We start from the raw sequence: 22,004 nt of genomic DNA on the forward strand, positions 1-22,004 counted from the left end.
TTGGCAATCATTGTCCAATCGAACACAAATTAACTTGCTTTTCATGGAAATTGAATCATATTCTACACTTAACAAATGATCTTTCTTAGTTGCCAGGGTAGACGCACTAGTAGACATATTACTACAGCAAATATTTAGCACAGAATAACTCATCACGCACACTAACATCTGCGTACGCACAAAGAAGAAGAAAATTTATGTTTAAACTTGTTTATATATGTTCATTGGACACTTGTAACAACAGCAATTGTGTGGATTCCGAATGGTGCATGTTACTTCCAGATAAATTTAACTTTGTAAAACAACATAACCACTTAACAAATATGAAATTAATGCTCCATTATCTGATTCCATTTTTTGATAGCGACTAGGTCAAATCACTCTCTGCCCTTATTGCAGTGTTCCACATGCCTCCTTTCCACATCAATTAATATTTTACAGTTTATGATTCTGTGTGGTTGATCAAGTTTCAAATCACTCAATTTCGTAACCAATACCAACGTAGTAATGTTAAGTTTAGCTAATGAAGTCAGAAAAGACGCCATCTTTGATTGTATCTTCTCAGTACAGCTAACAGAATATTCTACTATTACACGGACTCACTTAGAATCGACTCTTTGACGTCATATGACGACATCCTATTTCATTTGCTATTTTCTCAAGTAGCTCTTTCCTCCCCTATATATCACATTACGTAATCACCACGTAATAATCATGCGACCTCTCATCTTTCTCTTTCTCCCTACCACGCAAAAACAACTCACTGTAAAATATAATTTAAGAACGGGAAAGTGCTTTTTGTCTACTGTAGCTCATGATAATATTCTTTCTAGCTGCTTCACAAACTGGAGGCTAGCAGTACTGCAATGGTGAAAATTAACGACACAACCCAGGAGGTGATGACAGAGATGGGATTATGCTACTCGTTTAACTTAAAAATAGCTAGATATCTACTACCAATGTACGAGTAAGTATGATACATCTTTAATATGATTCTATAATAGTTTTCCTATTGTATTGAAAGTTTTATGTTTGAAGTAATCTTTGTTAGACAGTATACATTTTTCAGTGATCTGCTAGTTATGGATCACTTAGGAGACAATACTGAGGAGTCTCGTTAGTCTTGGTGATTTTGGAATAGCAATTATCATGATTATGCTCATGTAGTTTAAGATAGATTTCCTTCTATTTCGTATATGGCCGATTTCAAGCATTTCTACCAAAGGTTTTATGACTCTTTTATAAATAAACTTTGGATTCAATTGATGATATCCTGTAAAAAAAATGGTCTTTTAATTTGGATACAACGTTATAACTGTACGGTTCGGTTCCTTTATCGTTACTGTTCGTTAGGGGGCTAAGTATAACTGCCCTGGGTACGATTCCGTCGGCCCCTGTTCAGGCTTAGCCCAAATATAACTGCTGTGGGTTCAATCCTAGTGAAGATCACTTGTTTCATCCCACTTCCGAGATTAGTCTCAGTGTTGGTTCGGAGATACTAACAAGACTGACTATATAGCCGCTGGACAATATGGTTCGGAACACAGAGTTCGGGTCAGAAGGTTTGGGGAAATCGATGTCAAAGACAGATTCTAATTGTCTCTCTAGTGCCGATACAGTTCAATAATATGAATATTATTGTGCTGTGTAGGAATTAATTTAATCATGCTGAAAGGAAAAACAAATTATATTCTGTTATGCCTTAAAATAAAGATTTATACTATATTGATGTGTGTGGTAATATTACTTTGAAAGGATACATTCAATTTAGGTATTCCAACATTAATTAACTACATTTGAAACTCACTACACTATCACAAATCGGATAACACAATTGTCACTTAATTTAACCAATTTCAATGTAATAAAACATTTTATACTTAGCCCAATAATTCGCATTGAGAAAGCGGATCGCATTAGGTGTCGCAGGCTATCAGTTGGAATTCGTTGCTTTATTCGTTACTGTCGTTTCTCAGTTTCACTGGTCACTCACATTATTTCTAAATGGAGAAGATTCCTTGGTGGTTCCATGAACAAGTATTTAAAGTATTTAATTTTCCTTGACTTCCTATTTTATGGTAGGCTTGGTCTCTTCTTTTAAAGATGGAATTGCGATTAATTTTTTAGGATGGTTCTGGGAGCTTCTGACACGCACTGATTCACATTTTTCTTAGTTTAAAATAATAAATTTTCTGCGATGTATTCACTGTAGATAAAAATGTAGATTTATAGAAACTACATAGTGTAAAGGAATCTGTGTGTTGGTGCTGGCGCCCACATTAGAGGCTGTTAGTGATCGAATTATAATTGATTGATTGATTTTGTATATAACATTTTTCAGCGAACAGCGAGGTGATGCGTGCATTTTTATCCGCGCTGTTTGTGTTTTGTGAGATTTAGTGTATTTTGGGAAAGGACAGAGACCTATGCATTGTTATTGTGTGTTTATATGGCGACGCAAGAAACAAGCAAGATATGGACTAGTGCCCTGAAGAACCAGCGACCGACTGTTCTGTGTTTTGCTGATTCAGCATCTTGTTATTTCGATATAATTTATAATTTATATTTTTTATTTTATTTAAATTATATGTTCGAGAGACTTTTCCTAACTCCTCCCACGATCTCATACCACACCTCCCGTGACATCTAGGGCCCGCTACTTGGCTCACTTGTAATAGTTGGCGAGCCCCTTGGTCCATCGTTAAATAGGACCGAAAATTTCCGCTCAAGGGAGTTGACCGGTGGATGAGATTCTGATCCACAAGAGAGAACTTCTACAACAGTTCGAGACCAGCAGACAACAAGGTCTCTTGAGAGTGAAAGGAGCCAAGTTTTTGGATACGAGACTCGATCTTCGAGGAGTGGACAGCTCAACACTAATTGTCGTAACGAGGATATTCCTATCACACACCTAATTTCCTTGCAAGCCCAGTCTTTCTTTTCTAGAAAATCATTTCGCTAAATTCATTACTGTAAATCCATGCCTTTAACCCAAAGGACAGCCGTCCGATCCCAGTAGTCAATCATCTCGAGCTAGATTCCCCGCTTATTTCTACTGACGGCTAGTGGTGTGGGAATACGGTTGTCATATTACCCGATTTTAGTGAGTGCAACCCGATCTTCAGGTCCTATATTCGTCCCTCGCTTAATCATCTCTTAATCACAAAAGACACCCGCTTTTTGGATTGGAGAAAAATCTAACACGACTTCGTAAATAAAGATTGGTTATATTCAAGGTAAACCGCTCCATCTCTGTGTCAATCTCAATTGCGATTCAGTTAAATTTGGTCTCGCGCTCGAGCTCAGGCTGTGAGCTATACGTTCACATAGTCTTTCTATATTCGGAAATGATTGCAAATTGAATTACGGTATCCTTTGCATTTTGTTTAGATTAAATTCATTATTAATATTTTTTTCTTTTAGAATGTTTATTGTGTATTTCATATATTGTGAAAAAGTGGTAATTTTGTATGTTAGTACGATTTCAAGTAGCAATCTTTAAAAATGATTACAAATTTTATAAAAGATGGACCAAGACTCCTAAATATGTTTTACCTTTCTTATGATAAAAAATTAGAAATTATTGTGAATTTCTTAGAGAGAAAACCGTATGAAGAATATCTGCCATATATCGCTTGCTTTTTTTTTTTTTTTTGAAAACTTGTCTTACAGATATCTTTAGAATTCCATATAACTTACTATAATACTTACTTTACAATTCGAGACTCATATTTGTTGAACTTAATAAAATATTAAAGGGCAAAACTAAATTTGCTTTACTCTAGTTTTGTTAGAAAAGTACATTGGAAGCGTCATTTAACAAAGAAATCACTAAAAAAGATGATCCGAAGGATCCCAGGTAACTCTTTGTAATACACAAGTTCACATCAGTACTTAAGGTTTAGAATCCCCAGCTTTTCTAATCTTAAAATATGGCAACGCTATGTAGGAAGGAGTTATAGCCGATTCTCCTGTATTTTCCATCCCTCTTACACACCCTCTTCAATAGTACACTTACAGTTTGTTGCACTGCTAGTATATTGCACTAGCAATATAAATGTACTAATTTACGGACACTACATCGTTGTATCCTCGTCGCCAAAAGTGCCTTTACATCACCGTGACGGATATGTGACCGCGCAGTACTCTAAGGAATGGATGGTTGCATAAGAATTTGAGATTAATTTTGAAGAGTTTTTATTTTGACTAGGGAAATAACGTAGGTATAGAGATTAAAGGCACAGATTTCAAGCATCAGTGCACTGTCGTCTCTGTTTTTCAATTTATTGCCTTATATGTTAAGTTGAACACCACAACATCTGTCACTGATAGCGTAGATCATCTTACTTTTTAAAATTGCCACTCTAGCTTATTTGTCCAAAAATTAATCTCCAGACATGATGTAGAGAGAAGAGAAAGTAAGAGATACAACATTTGTAAGATTTATGTAATTCACTAAGGAACTATAGGGACCGACTGAGCTAATTACTGCTACTAGCGCTTTTCACTCTTCAGGAATTTACGACATCTTTGCAGGACACTTTTCTAAGTCCTAAATCTGTGCATGAATTATTTCATTCGTCTCACTGTAATTACTTGGGAATGGAAACTGATTACGCTGAACGTGAATATGTTTCGCTGTCGTAAAGCAAGAACCGTAATAAATGTAAATAAGGTTCTCACTATTATATAAAACACAGAAGTATTTATTCCATGTATAAAACAATATAATACAGCAACTAAGCAACATCATAATCACTAACGCCCGCAGGATTTTTTCCAACGGAGGGGCGCAAAAGACCAATATACAAAAAAATCTTTGAGTTTTACGTCCCACGATTATGCTTGTTAGGCGAAGGGAGACGGTGATGATGAGTGATGAATGAAATGGTGGAATGAAGGAAGTGGGAGGAAACGGGAGAACCCCGAAAAAACCCACGCACACGGTGTTTGTCTACCACAAAGTTCCAATGGTGTGAGCTGGGATCGAACCCGGGGCCCCAAACAGCAGAGGTGAACGCTGTAAAACTGAGACACCGTGGCTCCTGAGTCAAAAGGATCCGGATCAAAAGGTCTCCGCAACAAAAGGATGCGAGTCGAAAGTCCCGAATCGAAACGCACATCATCAAAAGAGCCCGGGTCAAAAGGGGCCGAATCAAAACGCCCCTCATAAATAGAGGCCGGGTCAAAAGGTTCCCACGATAAAATGACCCAAGTCAAAAGGCTCTGCGTCAAACGGGCCCGGGTGAAAAAGGGCCCGAGTCAAACGTCCCTGGGTCAAAAGTTTCCTTCTTAAAAGGGCCCGAGTCGATAGGGGACGAATCAAAACACCCCTCATTAAAAGTGCCCGGGTCAAACGGGTCCCACGACGAAATGACCCAAGTCAAAAGACCCTGCGTCAAATAACTACGGGTGAAAAAGGGCCCGCCACAAAAGGTCCCGAGTCAAACGGCTCTGTGCCAAAAGGTCCCGAGTCAAAATGCCCTTCATAAAAAGAGCCCGGGACAAAAGGGTTCCACGATAAAATGACCCAAGTCAGAAGGCTCTGCGCCAAACGAGATAGGGTGAAAACCTACGCACTCGGTGTTTGTCCACCACAACGTTCAATTGGCGGGGTCTGGGATCGAACTCGGGACCCCAAGCAGTAGAAATGAACGCTCTACCACTGAGCCACCGCGGCTCCTGAGTCAAACGGCCCCGCGTCAAAGGGCCCGGGTCAAACTGTCTCCGCAACAAAAGGGCCTGAGTCAAAAGGCCCGAATCAAAACAACCCTCATCAAAAGGGCCCGGGTCAGAAGGCCTCCACAACAAAAGGGCCCGAGATCGTTTATTAACGCAAAAATTTGGTATTTAGATAGCGATAATTAACATAACAATTATAATGACTGTCTGCATTTTGGCGTTACGTTACTATACTCAGAATTTTTAAGAAGACTGTTAAGGAATGACAACCAACGTCAGTAACAGAGACGATTTTTGGTGGAAGTTACAATTGTAAAAATTAACATTTTACGAATGTAATCCACGAGAACTGCGCAAATGTATGGTGGAATTTCATTTACGGTGGAAAACATTAATGGTGTCAAAACAAAATTTAAAAAAATCAACCACTTTTTGTTCATTGTTATGCAATAATAATAATAATAGTAATAATTATTATTATGATTATTATTATTATTACTTTTTCTATTATTATCATAAATAATTATATACAAGGTCAGTGGTAGCCCATGCCTTCAAACTAGTATACGCCACTGCTCGAAACTATTAACTATATTAACATTAGTCGTCTTTCGATCATTTATGTTACTCCCTCCCAATCTCCCAAGGTGTGCAAGGGTGTCTTCTTACTCCTTACCCAAAAGCAAGAAAAGCAAACAATATTTTCGCAAATACAGCCAGGCTCAGAAAGAGAGTGACTCAGAACGCACACAGTTCACTGTATAGCTGCAAGAGACCCATGGGTTATTAGTTGCCCTCTTGTTACAAGACGTTTAGTCAGACATACCTATCAAGGTCAGTTCCGGTAGTTGAACATTGAGTTGACTGTTAGAATACAGCAGCAGCATACAACTAGTCCCTTCTGTTTACCTTTCACGAATATTTTTCACCTACATCCGTACAGGTGAGGTAAGGTGATTTTGAGTTTTATGTCCCGTTCAGCAGCGAGGCTATATGAGACGTGGATCTACTGATTAACGTGAAATCCGAATCACATGAGCTCCAGCCGGGAATAACATGCGTACAGATCACGTACCGTATTGTGTAGATTTAAATGGCATGCTGTGTCAAGTATATATTCCCAAAAAGACAATATATAGCATCAATTTATATGGCACAAATACCTTTTCTCATATAGGCTCGCAGCTGAGCGGGACGTTAAACCAGTGGCTTGGTAGACACACACATTATATATACGGGGTGGCCCATTTTAATCTTTCCACGGAAATATTTCGAAAACGTTTGAGCATAAATAAACTGAACAAAAACTCAAATAGGAAATACCATGGGGCAAATCAAACGGCGATGTCGCGATGCCCCCAGGGCCGCTCTTCAGGGGGGCCAACTTAAAAATTTTAAATGGAAACATGGGGCGAGTGACACTTCATTCGTTAGATCTTTGAAAACTAAAACGCGATGAGGCAAAAGATTTTTCATATCGGTCACCGTATTCAAAATGGCCTCCAAAATATGTTACCAATATCACATAAACGTCCAGTAGCACTAATATGGAAACGGTTAAACATAAAAGAACCTAACAAAAACTCAAATAGGAAAGTCATGGTTCAAATCGAATAATGTCGCGGTGCCCCCAGGGCCGCCTTTCATCTTGGCCCAGGCCCAACTTAGAAATTTTATATGAAAATATGGGTCACGTGATACCTCGTTCGATAGATCTTCATACACTAAACAGCGCGGTGACAAAAGATTGTTCATATGGGTCACCGTTTTCGAAATGGCCGCCAAGACATCTTCCCTGTATCAGATAAAACGTCCAGTACCACTAATATGAAAACGGTTGAAGATAATAACGGATGAACAGAATAAAACTCCTATAGGAAATCACAGAAGGTATTTATCATTCCACGGCTCGAAAATGTTGCAACAGAGAAGATGAGTAGAGTAAAGGTGCCATAATTCAAAAAAGCAAATCTAATTCCTAGAAAAGGGTCCAACGATAAATGGATGAAGGGAACGTGAAATTCCAAATGAGAACCTTAGTTTTCGCAAATTGTATCTACACAAAATTATCTGACATATGTTTTTATGAGATTTATGTTTGTAATGGGAAAAAGTACGTAAAATTCTTGTTAAACGGTACCTTCCATTTTGATTGCAGACAATAATTTGTGCAAAATGAATCAACTGAAACGCGAAACCAATTTGTCGAACAATGCAATTTTAGAACAATGTGTAGAAACGTTGGTTTTCTCAAAAGTCGTCTGCAGAATATTGATTCATTACAGTACCAGTCACTTGTACAAACAAGTGTTTCAGGAGCTCCTCCGTGGCTAAGCGGTTAGCGTACGCGCCTTTGGCGTGGGAGGCCCGGGTTCGATTCCTGGCGGGCGCACGTGTGGTTCGGATTGCACGTTTATCTGTAGGTCCACGTCTCATAAAGCCTCGCTGCTGAACGTGACGTTAAACCCAAAATCAACTCAACCAAGTGTTTCAGACAAACCATACCTATTGCAAGTAAATGTGGGGTTCTCATTTGAAATTTTACCATTCATTCCCGTTTCATCCACTTACGGAAGGAGATTGGAAAGAATTTTCTAAGAATTAGATATCCTCTTTAGGATTATCACTTATGCTTTAATAACCTTTTTCTCCATTGGATTATTCTCGAGGCGTGGAATGAATAATACCCTCTGTGATTTCCTATAGGAATGTTATTCTGTTCATCCGTTATTATTTTCAACCGTTTTCATATTAGTGATACTGAACGTTTTATCAGATACAGGCATTTGGCCATTTTGAAATCGGTGACCCGTATGGACAATCTTTTGCCACAACGCTGTTTAGTGTATGTGAAGATTTATCGAACGATGTATCACGTGACCCACATTTTCGTTTAAAAAATTCTAAGTTTGGCCTGGGCCCCCATGGAAGGCGGCCCAGGGGGCACCGCGACAACATTATTCGATTTGCCCCATATCTTTCCTATTTGAGTTTTTGTTTGGTTCTTTTATGTTCAACCGTTTCCATATTAGTGCTACTGGATGTTTATGTGATATAGGTAACATATTTTGGCGGCCATTTTGAATATGGTGACCGATATGAAAAATCTTTTGCCTCATCGCGTTTTAGTTTTCAAAGATCTAACGAATGAAGTGTCACTCGCCCCATGTTTCCGTTTAAAATTTTTAAGTTGGCTTCGGGCCCCCTTGAAGTGCGTCCCTGGGAGCATCGCGATAGAACCATTCGATTTGACCCCATGGTATTTCCTATTTGAGTTTTTGTTCAGTTCATTTATGTTCAACCATTCTTGAGATATTTCCGTGGAAGATTAAAATGGGCCACAATATATGTTTATATATATATATATATATGTATATATATATTAAAACCTGTCAACCTAGCCACCCACCTCTCTAAGTTGGCCACTTGTCTATCTTGGAAGTTGGCCACATTGAAACAATGCTTACCCTATGATGATAATGATAATTTTACCTGCGTATCTTGGCCACTCAAAATACCATTTTGTTATTTTTCTTAACTCTTTCGTATTCCCATGTGCGAGGCTGATGTTCTGTATTTGTAAGTGGAGACAAAGAAGCATAGATTCCCACGATTTGTTCTTAGAGGTCAAAGGCCAGAACACTACCCTGATAAAGGGTTGGTGAAGGAAGACATGAATAAGAAAAAGTACGTACAGGAATTCAGGAAATGATTGCACGTATTTTTTACCCTTTCTGTTTTGGTAGAATCATTAACTATAGTCTATCAGCTCCTTTCATCAGTGGGGAGGTTTAGGAGTTCCGGAAAATTCTCAAGGCTACAGCTAACCATCTCAATTCTCAGCTATTGGCACATGACTTCTGTCAAAAGGTAGTTGAGGTTTTAAAATATGAATTCCCTTAACATTTCTCAAAACATCTTTTGCTCCGAGGGAAACACTTGTAGCTCTTTAACAAAAAGTAGTTAAATGATTAATCTATATACATTATTTTGAAGTAGCTATCGTACCATTGCTTATTAACTACCAAATAATACTAGAAATCTTATTCTAAAAATAGACGGATCACACTTATTTTCTGGAAGTTGGCCACTTTTCAATGAAATCAATGTTGGCCAGCATAGACAGGTTTCACTGTATATATATATAGTATTTGTAAGGCATATGTTTACTCTCTTCCTTTAAGTATAAAATTTTATAATTAGTGAAATTTGGTGAATAGCACTTTGTTTCCGAAGCATAGATTTGTGAATGGTACCTCATTTGAAAGAAATTAGGACATTACTTCCCCATACCCTCTTTAGGGATAGTCATTTCTAAATACCTTAGAAATGAGCTATAAAGTAAACAAAAAAAACGATAGAAGTAAGAAACCAAACACCTTACAACACCTAACTTAATACCAAATACCAAATACCTTACCTAATTAATACCTTACAGTCTTGTAAACGAGCTCCATACCTTGTTCTTCATTTCGGCGAAAATATTAATAGCTCTCTCTTTGAATTCAGATATCCTACAAAGCTTCCATACCAAGTTCTTTATTGTAAGTGTCCGTAATTCAGAAAGTTTGCAATGATGTTTGTTAAGTAAGTTACACTCTTTTCAGGGCATTCATTGAATGTTTACAAAAAACTGGAGTTGATGGAATGCTAAATACCATATTTAGCAGCTTCGTTGTTTCCTAATATATGCTTTGAGGTTCATTACTGATATATTTCAAGTATTCGGGAAGAGAAATGTGTTTGTCACTATCGGAACATATGTCGATAAGTTCATTCTTAAGCTGATCTGAGCAAAAAGTATTAGGAAAGGTGGATATCAAGCCATTCAGTTTGCCGTATGGAATAATTTGTTGATGCATACAAATATTCTATAATTTATTAGTTCTACAATGACCAGATTTTTGTATTTTTCAAATCTTTCATCTGCACTATTATTGAGCGAAGAATCTAATATAAATAAAGGAGAGTTTGTGTGTCTATCTATCTATCTTTTGTGTCTGTGTGCGCCAGCGGACCAGACGAGTGGACCGAGTTACCAAAATTTGGTAACGGGTACCTTGATCCAGTCCCCAGACCAAGACAAAAAGGTTTCTCTTTTTCAAAATTCGAACCGGGGAGGGTCGTTTACCAGGACATGTAAAAGTATTTGTCTCTCGCGAAAAACAAAAGTGATGGAATTGACAATACATCTAAACTTTTCGTTAGGAAGTCTTCTTTTTTATTTTGATGTTGGAGACATATAGGGACAATATATATATATATATATATATATATATATATATATATATATATATATATATATATATATATATATATATACTATTGTTCTTCAAGGGTACGTTACAACAATTTAACATTTTATAGAGGGAGCTCGAAAGATGTTTTAAAACAAAAACAAATAAGAAAAATAGCGGTCTGTTTCTGTCACTTACAAACCCAGTTTAAATAAACAAGATAGGCAGCTCGGTAAACGTAGACAGAACAGAAACTGCCTTTTCGCAGGTAATACTACACAGCGCGAGTTTTTGGACTTATTACGTGGCTGTTTCTCTTACGCTTTTTTAGGTTTTTGTAAGTTAAATAGATGCAGCAGCGGAATAATGCTCAAGGTTTCGCGAAACGTTTTGTCTTCTGTCTTTCATACGGTAGCATTAAAAAAGAGCTCAGAATAAATTATACGAAATTTTAAGTCCAGAATCTAAATTGGAAAATTTTAAGTTAGTAATTTAGGCTTAATGGCTTAATACATATAACATTCTAAATGGTAGACGCTGTCTATCCTGTCTCTACTCAAACCTTGCCACTGCGTTAAAATCAAAACCAAAACTCAACATATACCTCTTTTTATTTAAAAATATTGTGTGGTATACAATATGCGGAATTCATGATGGCTGCTATGATGTATACTAAATCATTTAACACAGTTTCTACACCAATGCCAAATTGTAACATTTGATTTTCCTCCGCCTATGCATCTCTTTGTTACTGCCCTATCGTGATACATTTTTTTGTTAGATACATACGTCAGACATAGCACATTCTGTCTCAAACAGATTATGTGTACAAAATGAGTTCACATTCTCATTTGTGGGAATATTCAATCTTAAGTTGAAGTGTAAAATGAAGTGTAAAATCATCACCATTTACATTTAAAACAATATTGTGTGATATGTAATATGGCGGAATTCAAGATGCCTTCAATGGTGACCACACTCCACATAAATGCAGTTTTTTCAATAATACCATTTGTAACATTTATTTTTTCTCCGTCCGCGCATTTCGTTATTATTGTTCTGTCCCAATACTTTTCACTAACCCTGTATTCAGATCCGCATATGTATTCTCACAGTAAAATTAAACTAATCTTTTCCACAGAATATTTTTCATACTATACTTTGATCCAGGGGTAGAAATGGAATTTTATAAGTAAGGGGAAAATCAACAATAGATAAAGTTTGATGGGCTATGTCACGAGAATACAAACTCAGAAAGACGGGAGTCAGGGGCAGACTGGCCAAAGCCGTTATTCCGCTATTGCGGCTTAGGCCATCTCAGAAAAGATGATGAAACAATAAAGAAAGAAAGAGAAAGAGGGAAAAGCTAAATAATTCGGTAAATCACTGTTGTTATGCTGCCAACACACACTCCTTTTCCATGCTTCCATCAATCAGTAAGTTATCTTTTTCAATGGGGTCCTTTTGTTACTGGATCTGTGGCTAGGTCCATCTTTCACTGTGGTCTTTTATTATCAGAAACTGTGATTTAGTTTGTACCTGGGGCCTTGGACCCTTCTTTCAATATATTGGACAGTTGGGGCCTTCTTTCATTACATTGAGCAGTTGTGGCCCTGAGTCCTTTATTCATTATATTGGGCAGTTGGGGCTCTTCTTTCATTTCATTGAGCAGTTGGGCTCCTAGGCACTTTTTTCATCATGTTGAGCTGTTGGGACCTGGAACCTTTTTTCATTATGTTGGGCAGTTGGGGCCCTTTCATCATAGAAGACTGGGGTCTGGTTTGTAGCAGGGTCCATATTTAACCACAGGCTGATTGGTCCTTTATGGATGTTAATACATCTTGTAGGTCTATATTTGATAACTCAAAAATGGAAAAACAGCCCATTTTAAAAAATTTATTTTCTATCAAAACGTTTACAAAATTGCAGGAGAAAACAGTGGAAGACGCCAAGAAAGCGGACATTTTCAGCATAATGGTTGATTCTATTTAAGATGTTTCAGTGCTGAATCAGCTTACTATAGTAATTTTCTACGTTATAAGCGGTCAAGTATTTGGGCGGCTGGTAGCAGTTGTCGTATAGAGTGACACTATAAGACAAGTAACTTAAAATGAAATCAAAAGAGTACTTTGTGCCAACAATGTTTTGATGTCTGATATTGTAAGTTACTCTTTAGATGGAGCTGCTAACTTGAGTGGATGCTATAAAGGAGTTAAAGCATTACTGGAAAAGGATAGTCCTGAAATCATTTACACCCAATGCGTGGCTCATGCTCTTAATTTGGTTATGACAAATTTGACTGAGTAGATCCCTGAAGCTGCAAACTTATTTGGTGTGGTTGAAACCAGTGCCGTGTTCTGCCTGAATACTACAAAAGAAAGGATGTTTGTAAGAAAATGATTGATGCAAGCCACGAGGGACATGACAAACTACGAAAAGTTCAACAAGTTGGTGCAACACGATTGTGGAGCAAAACCAAGGCACTGAATACGGTAGTCGACACTAACGAGTTTCGCTACGAAACATGAAGCCAAGACGAGGACGACTGTCTATCATCATCAAGATTTCTTTCATTTTTATTGTTTCTCAATAATGATGTACAGGACAGGAGTTTTAATGCAAAATCAACATTTCAAGCTAAACTTTGCTGAATAAATTGACATAATTTAACACTGTAATGATGTGCTCTGTGTGTCAGGACTTGTTTACAGAAACGGAGCCCGTTTCAAAATACCTGCAGTCTCACGGATTGGACTATCGTACAACCTGGAGACTTGTAGACAATTTACAACAGCAGCTTCAGAAGAAAATAGAGGCAAAAAATGTCTGTTTAAGCTTTACGAAAATACAAAAATATTTTGTGTAGGAAACAACAGGTTGTGCAATCTGGTGTAGAGATAGCAATGGAAAAAGAATCTTAAAGACTTTCCGCCCAGAAGAATCTTAAAGAAGAAGAAAATATCAGGAGAGCTTGCGGCAGATGAACTGGGAAAGAACTTAAATATAACTAAAAATGATTTATTCAGAATAAAAACTTCAACGAAAATTCTGAATGCAGCTGTTACATGTGTCAGAGATAGATTTCAGGAGCCAAATGAACTCTAAATTCTGGATCCATAGCCCTTTTCGGAAATCGGGAAGAATGGTGTGTCTGCAGGAGCTTTCAGAGTTCTTGCGAAAAAACTAAATATAAAACAGGAGGAAATATACAAAGAGCTCCAGCATTTCTTTGTCGTGTATTCTGTCACAAAACGTTCTGGTTTTTGATGATCCTGAAGAGAATGATGCCCTTGAATCCATAGAAGATGATGATGATGATTATGCATGTGAGCATGTTATGGGAGATGGAACATTTTGGACGGGATTCACGGCAAGAGTGATAATGATGCTGCAAACACCTTGTGTAAAAATTGTCATATGCAGGGAAAATTATGTACCAATTTCCGTCAGTCTAGTTGTTTTAATAATTTATACATTGCATACAAACATGCGTTGTCTCTACCATGCACACAAGTAACATGTAAAAGTGCTTCTCATAGTTAAAGTTAGAGAGTAAACAAATCTCAGAGCTAATTTGTGTGAAGACATTTTGGACACATTTTTACTAATGAAAATGGAAAGAGACATGTTAAATTAGTGTCTGTGAACGAAGTTATTCAGGAACTGCCATTCATAATCTGAACTGGAAAGAACCTTAACGTTTTAAAATTATTAGTTGTTTAGTGGTTCAGGAGTGTTTTTCATTTTCAGTAAAACGTCGTGTTCATTCCATAGTAAAAAGCTATTGGCTATTATTTTTTTAAGTGTTTCAGCTATTATACAGAGTGTATCAAAAGTCCCATGACATACGGTAACTCTCTTATTATCAGAGTTACAACAAAAGGTAGCAGGGGGAAACCGTCTCCAAATATAATGTTTTCAATCTAAAGTGAAAAATTTTTCAAATCAGATAAACGGTTTGGGCTGTAAGCTCTATATGCTCATAATGTTACATGAAAATGCTACGTTACCATTTACCTGGTCCCACAACATAAATGAATGAAATTACTGTCTGTTAAAAACTTTATTTGAAGACGGTTTCTCCTCTTACATTTTGTTGTAACTCTGATAATAACAGAGTTATCCTAAGTCACAGGATTTTTTAGACACCCCGTGTGGCAATACAATAATAATTATAAAATATTCTCTTGAAAGTTTGTTCCTGGAAATCCTGTGCTTGCTGTGTCATCAAATTTCCAATGACCAATGAAAAATCATAGCTTGCAAAAACTATCAAGTAGCAACGAATTTACAACTACATAACGCGATGGCTCATCGCATATGATCTTTGTACGCAGTGGCGCAACCAGGATTTTTTATCGGGAGGGGCCAAGAATATTCAATACATAGTCCGCAAACGACGGGCTGCACCATTTGATACGGACAAAATTGAAAGTTTGAATTCTCCTCATTACAAGCAATTTAGTTATCCTTATTATTAACATGCTAAAAAACCTTAAAATGAAAATTCCAATTCACAAATTCCCTATTATTAACGGTTACAAGTTTTAAAATGTTCACTATAATTATTATTTTGTACATCTTTACTTTTTGCATAAAATGACGCACTCTTTACTAACATTTATTACTCTAAGAAGTTAATGTAGGGGTTTTTTCTGGGCATTTTCCTTTCGACAGTGCTTTGACTTAATCCCATATTCATTTATGCGTTGATCTATTTTGAAATTTCACCAAAATTTGTCTGCAGTGCGGCTGTATAAGATAGCTCTGGTTTGTTTCGGGAAGGGCATAAGCCCCCGAGCTCATAGCTGGTTGCGCCACTGATTGTACGATATTTTAGAAATTGGTGTTATAGTCTGAGAGCCCTCCATGGTAACCGCGGCCTAGGCCCTAATACACGCAGTCCGCCTATGACGGTAGTGTAAGCAAACTTTCATCGAAAACGACTTAAGCGAAAGCGATTGTTGCAAAACAATCAACAAGCAAACAAAACTTATATCACCATTCAAATTTCCTATTAGATACTAATAACCAGAGATATATTTCCTTCTTTTGCAGAAGCACTTTAATTTATTAAGAGGACACAATCCCCTTGTGCATGCCTGATCTCCACTCTTGCTTTGATTTCAAGCTTTTTACCCGTGAAACCGTATTTACCGGGCCCTTTTGACCCGGGCCTTTTCTGACTTGTGCCATTTTGACCCGGGCCCTTTCTGACTTGTGCCATTTTGACGCGAGGCCCTTTTGATTCAGGCCCAGTTGACGCCTGGTCATTTTAACCCGTGCCCTTTTGTAGCGGTGCCCCTTTTGACCAGGGTCCGTTTGAAGAAGTTCCCTGTTGATTCGAGCCATTTTGTCACAGAACCCTTTTGACCCAGGCTCTTTCGATGCACCGCCCTTATGACTCGGGCCCTTTTTTGCGGAGACCTTTTACCTATGCCCTTTCGACATGGGGTTGTTTTGAGTCGGACATTTTGTAGCGGGACCACTTTTGACCCGAGTCCGTTTAACGCAGGGCACTTTTGACTCGGACCCTTTTCTCGTGGGACTCTTTTGACCCAGGCCCTTTTGATGAGGGGCGTTTTGATTCGGCCCCTTTTGATTCGGACACTTTTGTTGCGTAGACTTTTGACCCAAGCCCTTTTGTCACGGGGCCGTTTGACTTAGGCCTTTTGTAATGGAGCCCCTTTTACCCAGGCCCGTTTGACGCAGAGTTCTTGTGATTCGAGCCGTTTTGTCGTGGGATTCTTTTGTCCAAGGCTCTTTTGATGAGATGCGTTTTGATTCGGGCCTTTCGACTCTGGCCTTTTTGTTGCCAAGACATTTAACCCGGCTCATTTGACGCAGGTCCGTTTGACTCTGCCCTTTTGTAGCGGGACCCCTTTTGACCCGGGCTCGTTTGAGGTAGGTCCCTTTTGACTTGAGCTCTTTTGTCGTGAGGCCCTTTGACCCGGCTCTTTTGATGAGGGTGATTTTGATTCGGACCCTTTCGACTCCTGCCCTTTTGTTGCTGAGACGTTTGACCCGAGCTCTTTTGTCGCAGGTATGTTTTGACTCGTGCTCTTTTTAGCGGCACCACTTTTGACTTCTGCCCTTTTGTTGCGGAGACCTTTTGGACCCGGGCCCATTTGACGTGGGGCCGTTTTGACTCTGGTCTTTTTTAGCGGAGAAATTTTGACCAGGGCCCGTTTGACGCAGAGCCCATTTGTGGTGGGATTATTTTGGCCCAGGCTCTTTTGATGAAGAGCGTTTTGATTCTTTGTCTCTGGCCCTCTTGTTGCGGAGACCTTGGAACCGGGCCCTTTGACACCGGACCGTAGAAGTCGGGCCCTTTTGTAGCGGGGCTACTTTTGACCCGGGCCCGTTTGACACAGGTCCCTTGCGAATTGAGCCCTTTTGTCGTGGAACCCTATTGACAAATGTCATTTTGATGAAAGGTGTTATGACTCGGGTCCTTTTTTGCGGAGCCCTTTTGATGCGGGGCTACTTGACTCGGGCCCTTTTGTAGCGACGCTCTTTTTGACCCGAGCCCGTTTGACACAGGACTTTTTGACTCGGGTCCTTTTGTTGTGGGACCCTTTTGACCCGAGCCCTTTTTATGAGGAGCGTTTTGATTCGGGCCCTTTTGTTGCGGAGACCTTGTGATCCGGGCACTTTTGACGCGGGGCCGTTTTGACTCGGGCCTTATGTAGCGTGGCCCCCTTTGACCCGAGCTTGTTTGAAGCAGGTCAATTTTTACTAGGGCCTTTTATTCTTGGAACCTTTTTGACCCGGACCTTTTGATGTGGGTCGTTTTGATTCCACCTCTTTTGACTTCGGTCCTTTTGTTGCGGAGACCTTTTAACTCGGTCCCTTTTGATGCAGGGCTGACTCGGGACCCTTTGTAATAAGGTCCCTTTTTGACACGGGCCCTTTTGACGCAGAGCCTTTTGACTCGGGTTCTTTTGTTGTGAGACCCCTTTGGCCATGGCCCTTTTTATGAGGGGCGTTTTGTTTCGGGCCCTTTTGACTCAGACTCTTTTGTTGCGGAGACCTTTTCACCCGGGCACTTTTGACGCTGGACCGTTTTGGTCTGGCCCTTTTGTAGCGGTTCCCTTTGTCGCGGGCCGTTTTGACTAGGGCCTTTCTGTGTTTGCCCTTTTGACTTCCCTTCTGACATGGAACCATATATATAAGGTAGCAGGGGAGATACCTGGGGCAGGGAGCCAGGGAGAGTATGAGTAAATCAATTATCGATCGATCCAGGGCCCAGTAAAATTAATTACGCTCTTGTTCTTATCTCTTTCTTTCTATTCTCTCGACATCATGTCTGGAGATGAATGTTCTGACTAATGGGCTACAGCGGCGAAAGACGATATACGCTATCAATATTAATGTTATGAATTTTAACTTAACATATATAGGGCAATAAAACGAAGAACTCTTTATCAGTTTTGTCCCCCCCCCCGTTGGAAAAGATCTTGAGAGCGTTAGTGATTATGATGTTTCTTAGTTACTGAATTATTTTGTTCTACATACGGAATAAATACTTGTGTGTTTTATATAATAATAATAACCTTATCTACGTTTATTGGGTCCTTACTTTACGACACAGAAACATATTCACGTTTAACGTAATCAGTTTCCATTCTCAAATAATTACAGTGAAGGGAAAGAAATAATTCATGCACACATTTAGTACTTAGAAAAGTGCCCTTAGAACATGTCGTAGTAAATTCCTGAAGAGTGGAAAGCGCTAGTAGCAGTTGTTAGCAGTTATTAACTTAACATATAAGACAGTAAATTAGAAACTGAGAATACGAATCTTTTCAGATATGACAGTGCGCTGATGCTTCTAATCTATGCCTTTACTCCCTATACCTACGTTATTTCCCTAGTCAAAATAAAAACTCTTCAAAATTAATCACAATTTCTTATGCAACCACCCCTTCCTTAGAGTACTGCGCGGTCACATATCCGTCATGGCGATGTAAAGGCACTTTTGGCGACGAGGATACAATGTTTCTGGTCTTCGGGACAAAGTCAGACTAATGTATTTCTTCTGCCAGCCTCTTTGTATTTCTACTCCAAAGGGAAAATCCCTGTTTCACTTGCAACGCAACCCACTGATGCAAGAGCTAAAATTAACAGTGAATCTATTTATTGGAATGCACTGCGATGAGATTCTGTTTCTTTTTCGCCATAGAAGCAGAGGTAAAAGTGGGGGGATGCCGTTCCCCCGCTTCCGGGAAATATCCATGCCGTACCTTCACTTTCCAACAAAATTACAATGGGCAAAGCTAGTCACGGGGGACGGCGTGACGTAATGCGTCCCCCTACCTTTTCAGATCTATTTTTACTCCTGCACATAAGGAGTTCAGAGCGATTTTTATCGCAACCAGCACACACATAAACACATTTGCAGTGTGCGAATTAAATTATCTATATTGGGGGGGGATAAAATTAGGCCAAAGGACATAGTCTGAAGGTTCAAATTTCAAAATGAGAGAATAAATGCCTTACCCCCATATATATATATATATATATATATATATATATATATATATATATATATATATATATATATATATATATGTGTGTGTGTGTGTGTGTGTGTGTGTGTGTGACATCTGTAATAAATAAGACATTTATTCATTTAATAAATCTACCGACAATAACTATGCACATATATATTGTCTGACATACACACACCCTACTAAACCTTTCTGAACGTGTTTTAATGTTGTACTCACTCTTGTCCCTGTAGCTCTCTAAGGTTTATTTAGTTAATAATTCGGCTTGAGCGATAGCCATAATCACAAGCATATGTTAATTTTTCCACTCATATTGAAAGCTTCCACTTTGCATAATACATACAGGTTGCGAAAAGAAACCTACTTCAGACTTGTGAAAACCACTAAAATTATCAGTTAAACCGGACATATTTTTTTTAAGAAAATCTAGATATTAGCCTATCAAATAAGAAATGGATTGTTGCTGGTCCCGATTTCTCACAATCAAGGTCAAATCGAAGGCCAAATATTTAAAATCTCTCAATTCAAATTTCGAACTTGTGCTTCTACTCCCCGCTAAAGCTGTGCTCATCACGACTTTTTTTCTCCAAATATCGATTCCGTGATGGGCACGGAAAATCAACACTTAAAAGTTACTTTACTGTTAGGTTGAAGATGAGTTGATTCACTATGGGCTACGTTATTCAAATAAAGTAAAACATTACACTGAAGTTTTTCAGACAACATTATTAGTGTGGACAGCAAACTGTACAGCGAAAAGATGGAAAAATGAAGGGTTAACTTAAAAAAAAAAAAAACGCTCCAGTTGAAATGCTTATACAGACACGGACAATGACACGGAGAACCAGTCGTATTAACAAATGCTGAAACAAATATTGAATTATTCGCTTATTCACCTAAAAATCACTTTCATTAACATGTCTGCTCACTAGGAGCGTATCCCCCAGCGTGTACGTTAACATATACTTACGAGAGAATACCTGTATCTCAGATTTTGAGTACAGTTTCAAAAGTTCATTTCCGTAAACTGTAAAAGCAGTGATTACTATGCTAATTATCACAAATTAAATGCAACTTTTGAGTTGCATACACACAACCTACTAGGGAATGAAGACCATGTGCTAACAAAGAGTACACTGGAAAATGAAATAACATGTTATAACAAAAATTAAAATAGGATGATAATCGATACAAATATAGAGGATGAATATGACATATCCGAACTTCGCCAAGTATGGTAGAAGAAGCTATTTGTTCTCTTCTTCTTGGCCAACCGCTAAGAACATTTATAAATCTATATGTGGCTTTGTTATACGCAATTAGTACATTCAAATTCCCAAACGATGACGAACTGAAGGGTACGAAGGTACAGTTGCAAGTAACAACCGTAGTCATAATAATATAGTTCTACTAAACAACGTTGAAAATAGTGGGTAATTAGGTGGTAAGTAGAAATGACCAAAACTGAACAGTTTACATCGATCATTTCGAAATACAGCTAGAAGATTAAATTTACAAGAAATAATAAAAATCAGTGAAATTTGGAGTTATATTAAGCATAGTTTGAGGGGGAAAGCGAGCATCCCCGGTGGGGATACTTCAGCTGACTCCTTTGGGGGGGAACAAAATGTGATTGAGGGGGGAAATCCCCCTCATCCCCCCCGGTAATTCGCACCCTGCACATTTGTATGTACGATTGCAAAGAGAGGATTCTTGAAAATTTTCCATACGAGATTTAAGAATTTTTTAAAAAATGCACTGGTTTCTGACGGCATTGCCAATAATGTCATAACTTATGCAGCGAGAAAGTACTGTACGTAATATGTAGACGTATTGTCTTTCATTCTTTTTATTATAATAAATTGTGCAAAAATTATCTATTATTTTCTATTGAAAGATTCGATTAGGATTCATTTAAGTGGTGGCTTTAAAAGGAAGTCACATTTGAAAAAATTCAATTTTAAGTCGTAGGCTAGGGGCGTACAAACAAGAGACATGCGATTGAGCTATAGAAAAATATACCACGAGTTCACAAAATCCATTGGGGCAGCGCAACAATATATCAAACCATTTTTGGCACAAGTGCACTGAGTTTTCGTTACAAAAGCACCATCCACCACCATTAAGACAAGATATTGCATTTTTGCATGAGCTCTGTTTCATGAATTGGAAGTAAAATGAATAACATACATCATAGATGATTTTTTTTTTTTTTTTTTTGGTAAGGCATCAGAATGCAATAGAACCAAAACATATTCAGCAAAGAGTACTTTCTACATTATGCCCGCTGGACACAAGTTCCCTCAATTTTACACTAAAAAAGAACACGTATATTGGAGGTAAGTTAAAATACTACAGCTCATGTCCTTATTTCGATTTTGTTGGCGAACATTTTTTCTGCTTTTTTTAAATAAAAAACGATTGTTAACGACTGTACTTATTAATACACATGATAATTCTTCCAATTTCAACATAAAGGCTAATTGTATACACAGGAACAAAAGTGCATTCACACTTCCATTTTTCATATCCTGCAACGTTACACAACCAACAATACTGTTAAGGTTCGCTC

The 22,004-nt window shown here is 38.2% G+C and overlaps 1 protein-coding gene across 1 annotated transcript in view; it reads left to right on the forward strand.

Annotated features, from left to right (window-relative positions):
• The window catches only part of LOC145673429 (sodium channel protein Nach-like), a 429,808-nt gene that overhangs the window by 33,625 nt on the left and 374,179 nt on the right, over nucleotides 1–22,004 (forward strand). The window contains exon 3 of the mRNA XM_081743125.1: nucleotides 834–967. Coding sequence (XP_081599251.1) covers nucleotides 834–967 — 134 coding nt within the window. The remainder of the gene's footprint in view (nucleotides 1–833; nucleotides 968–22,004) is intronic.

This window comes from Thermobia domestica, chromosome 16 (assembly GCF_964235325.1).
Source record: "Thermobia domestica chromosome 16, izTheDome1.hap1.1, whole genome shotgun sequence".
In the NCBI taxonomy this organism is placed as follows: domain Eukaryota; kingdom Metazoa; phylum Arthropoda; class Insecta; order Zygentoma; family Lepismatidae; genus Thermobia; species Thermobia domestica.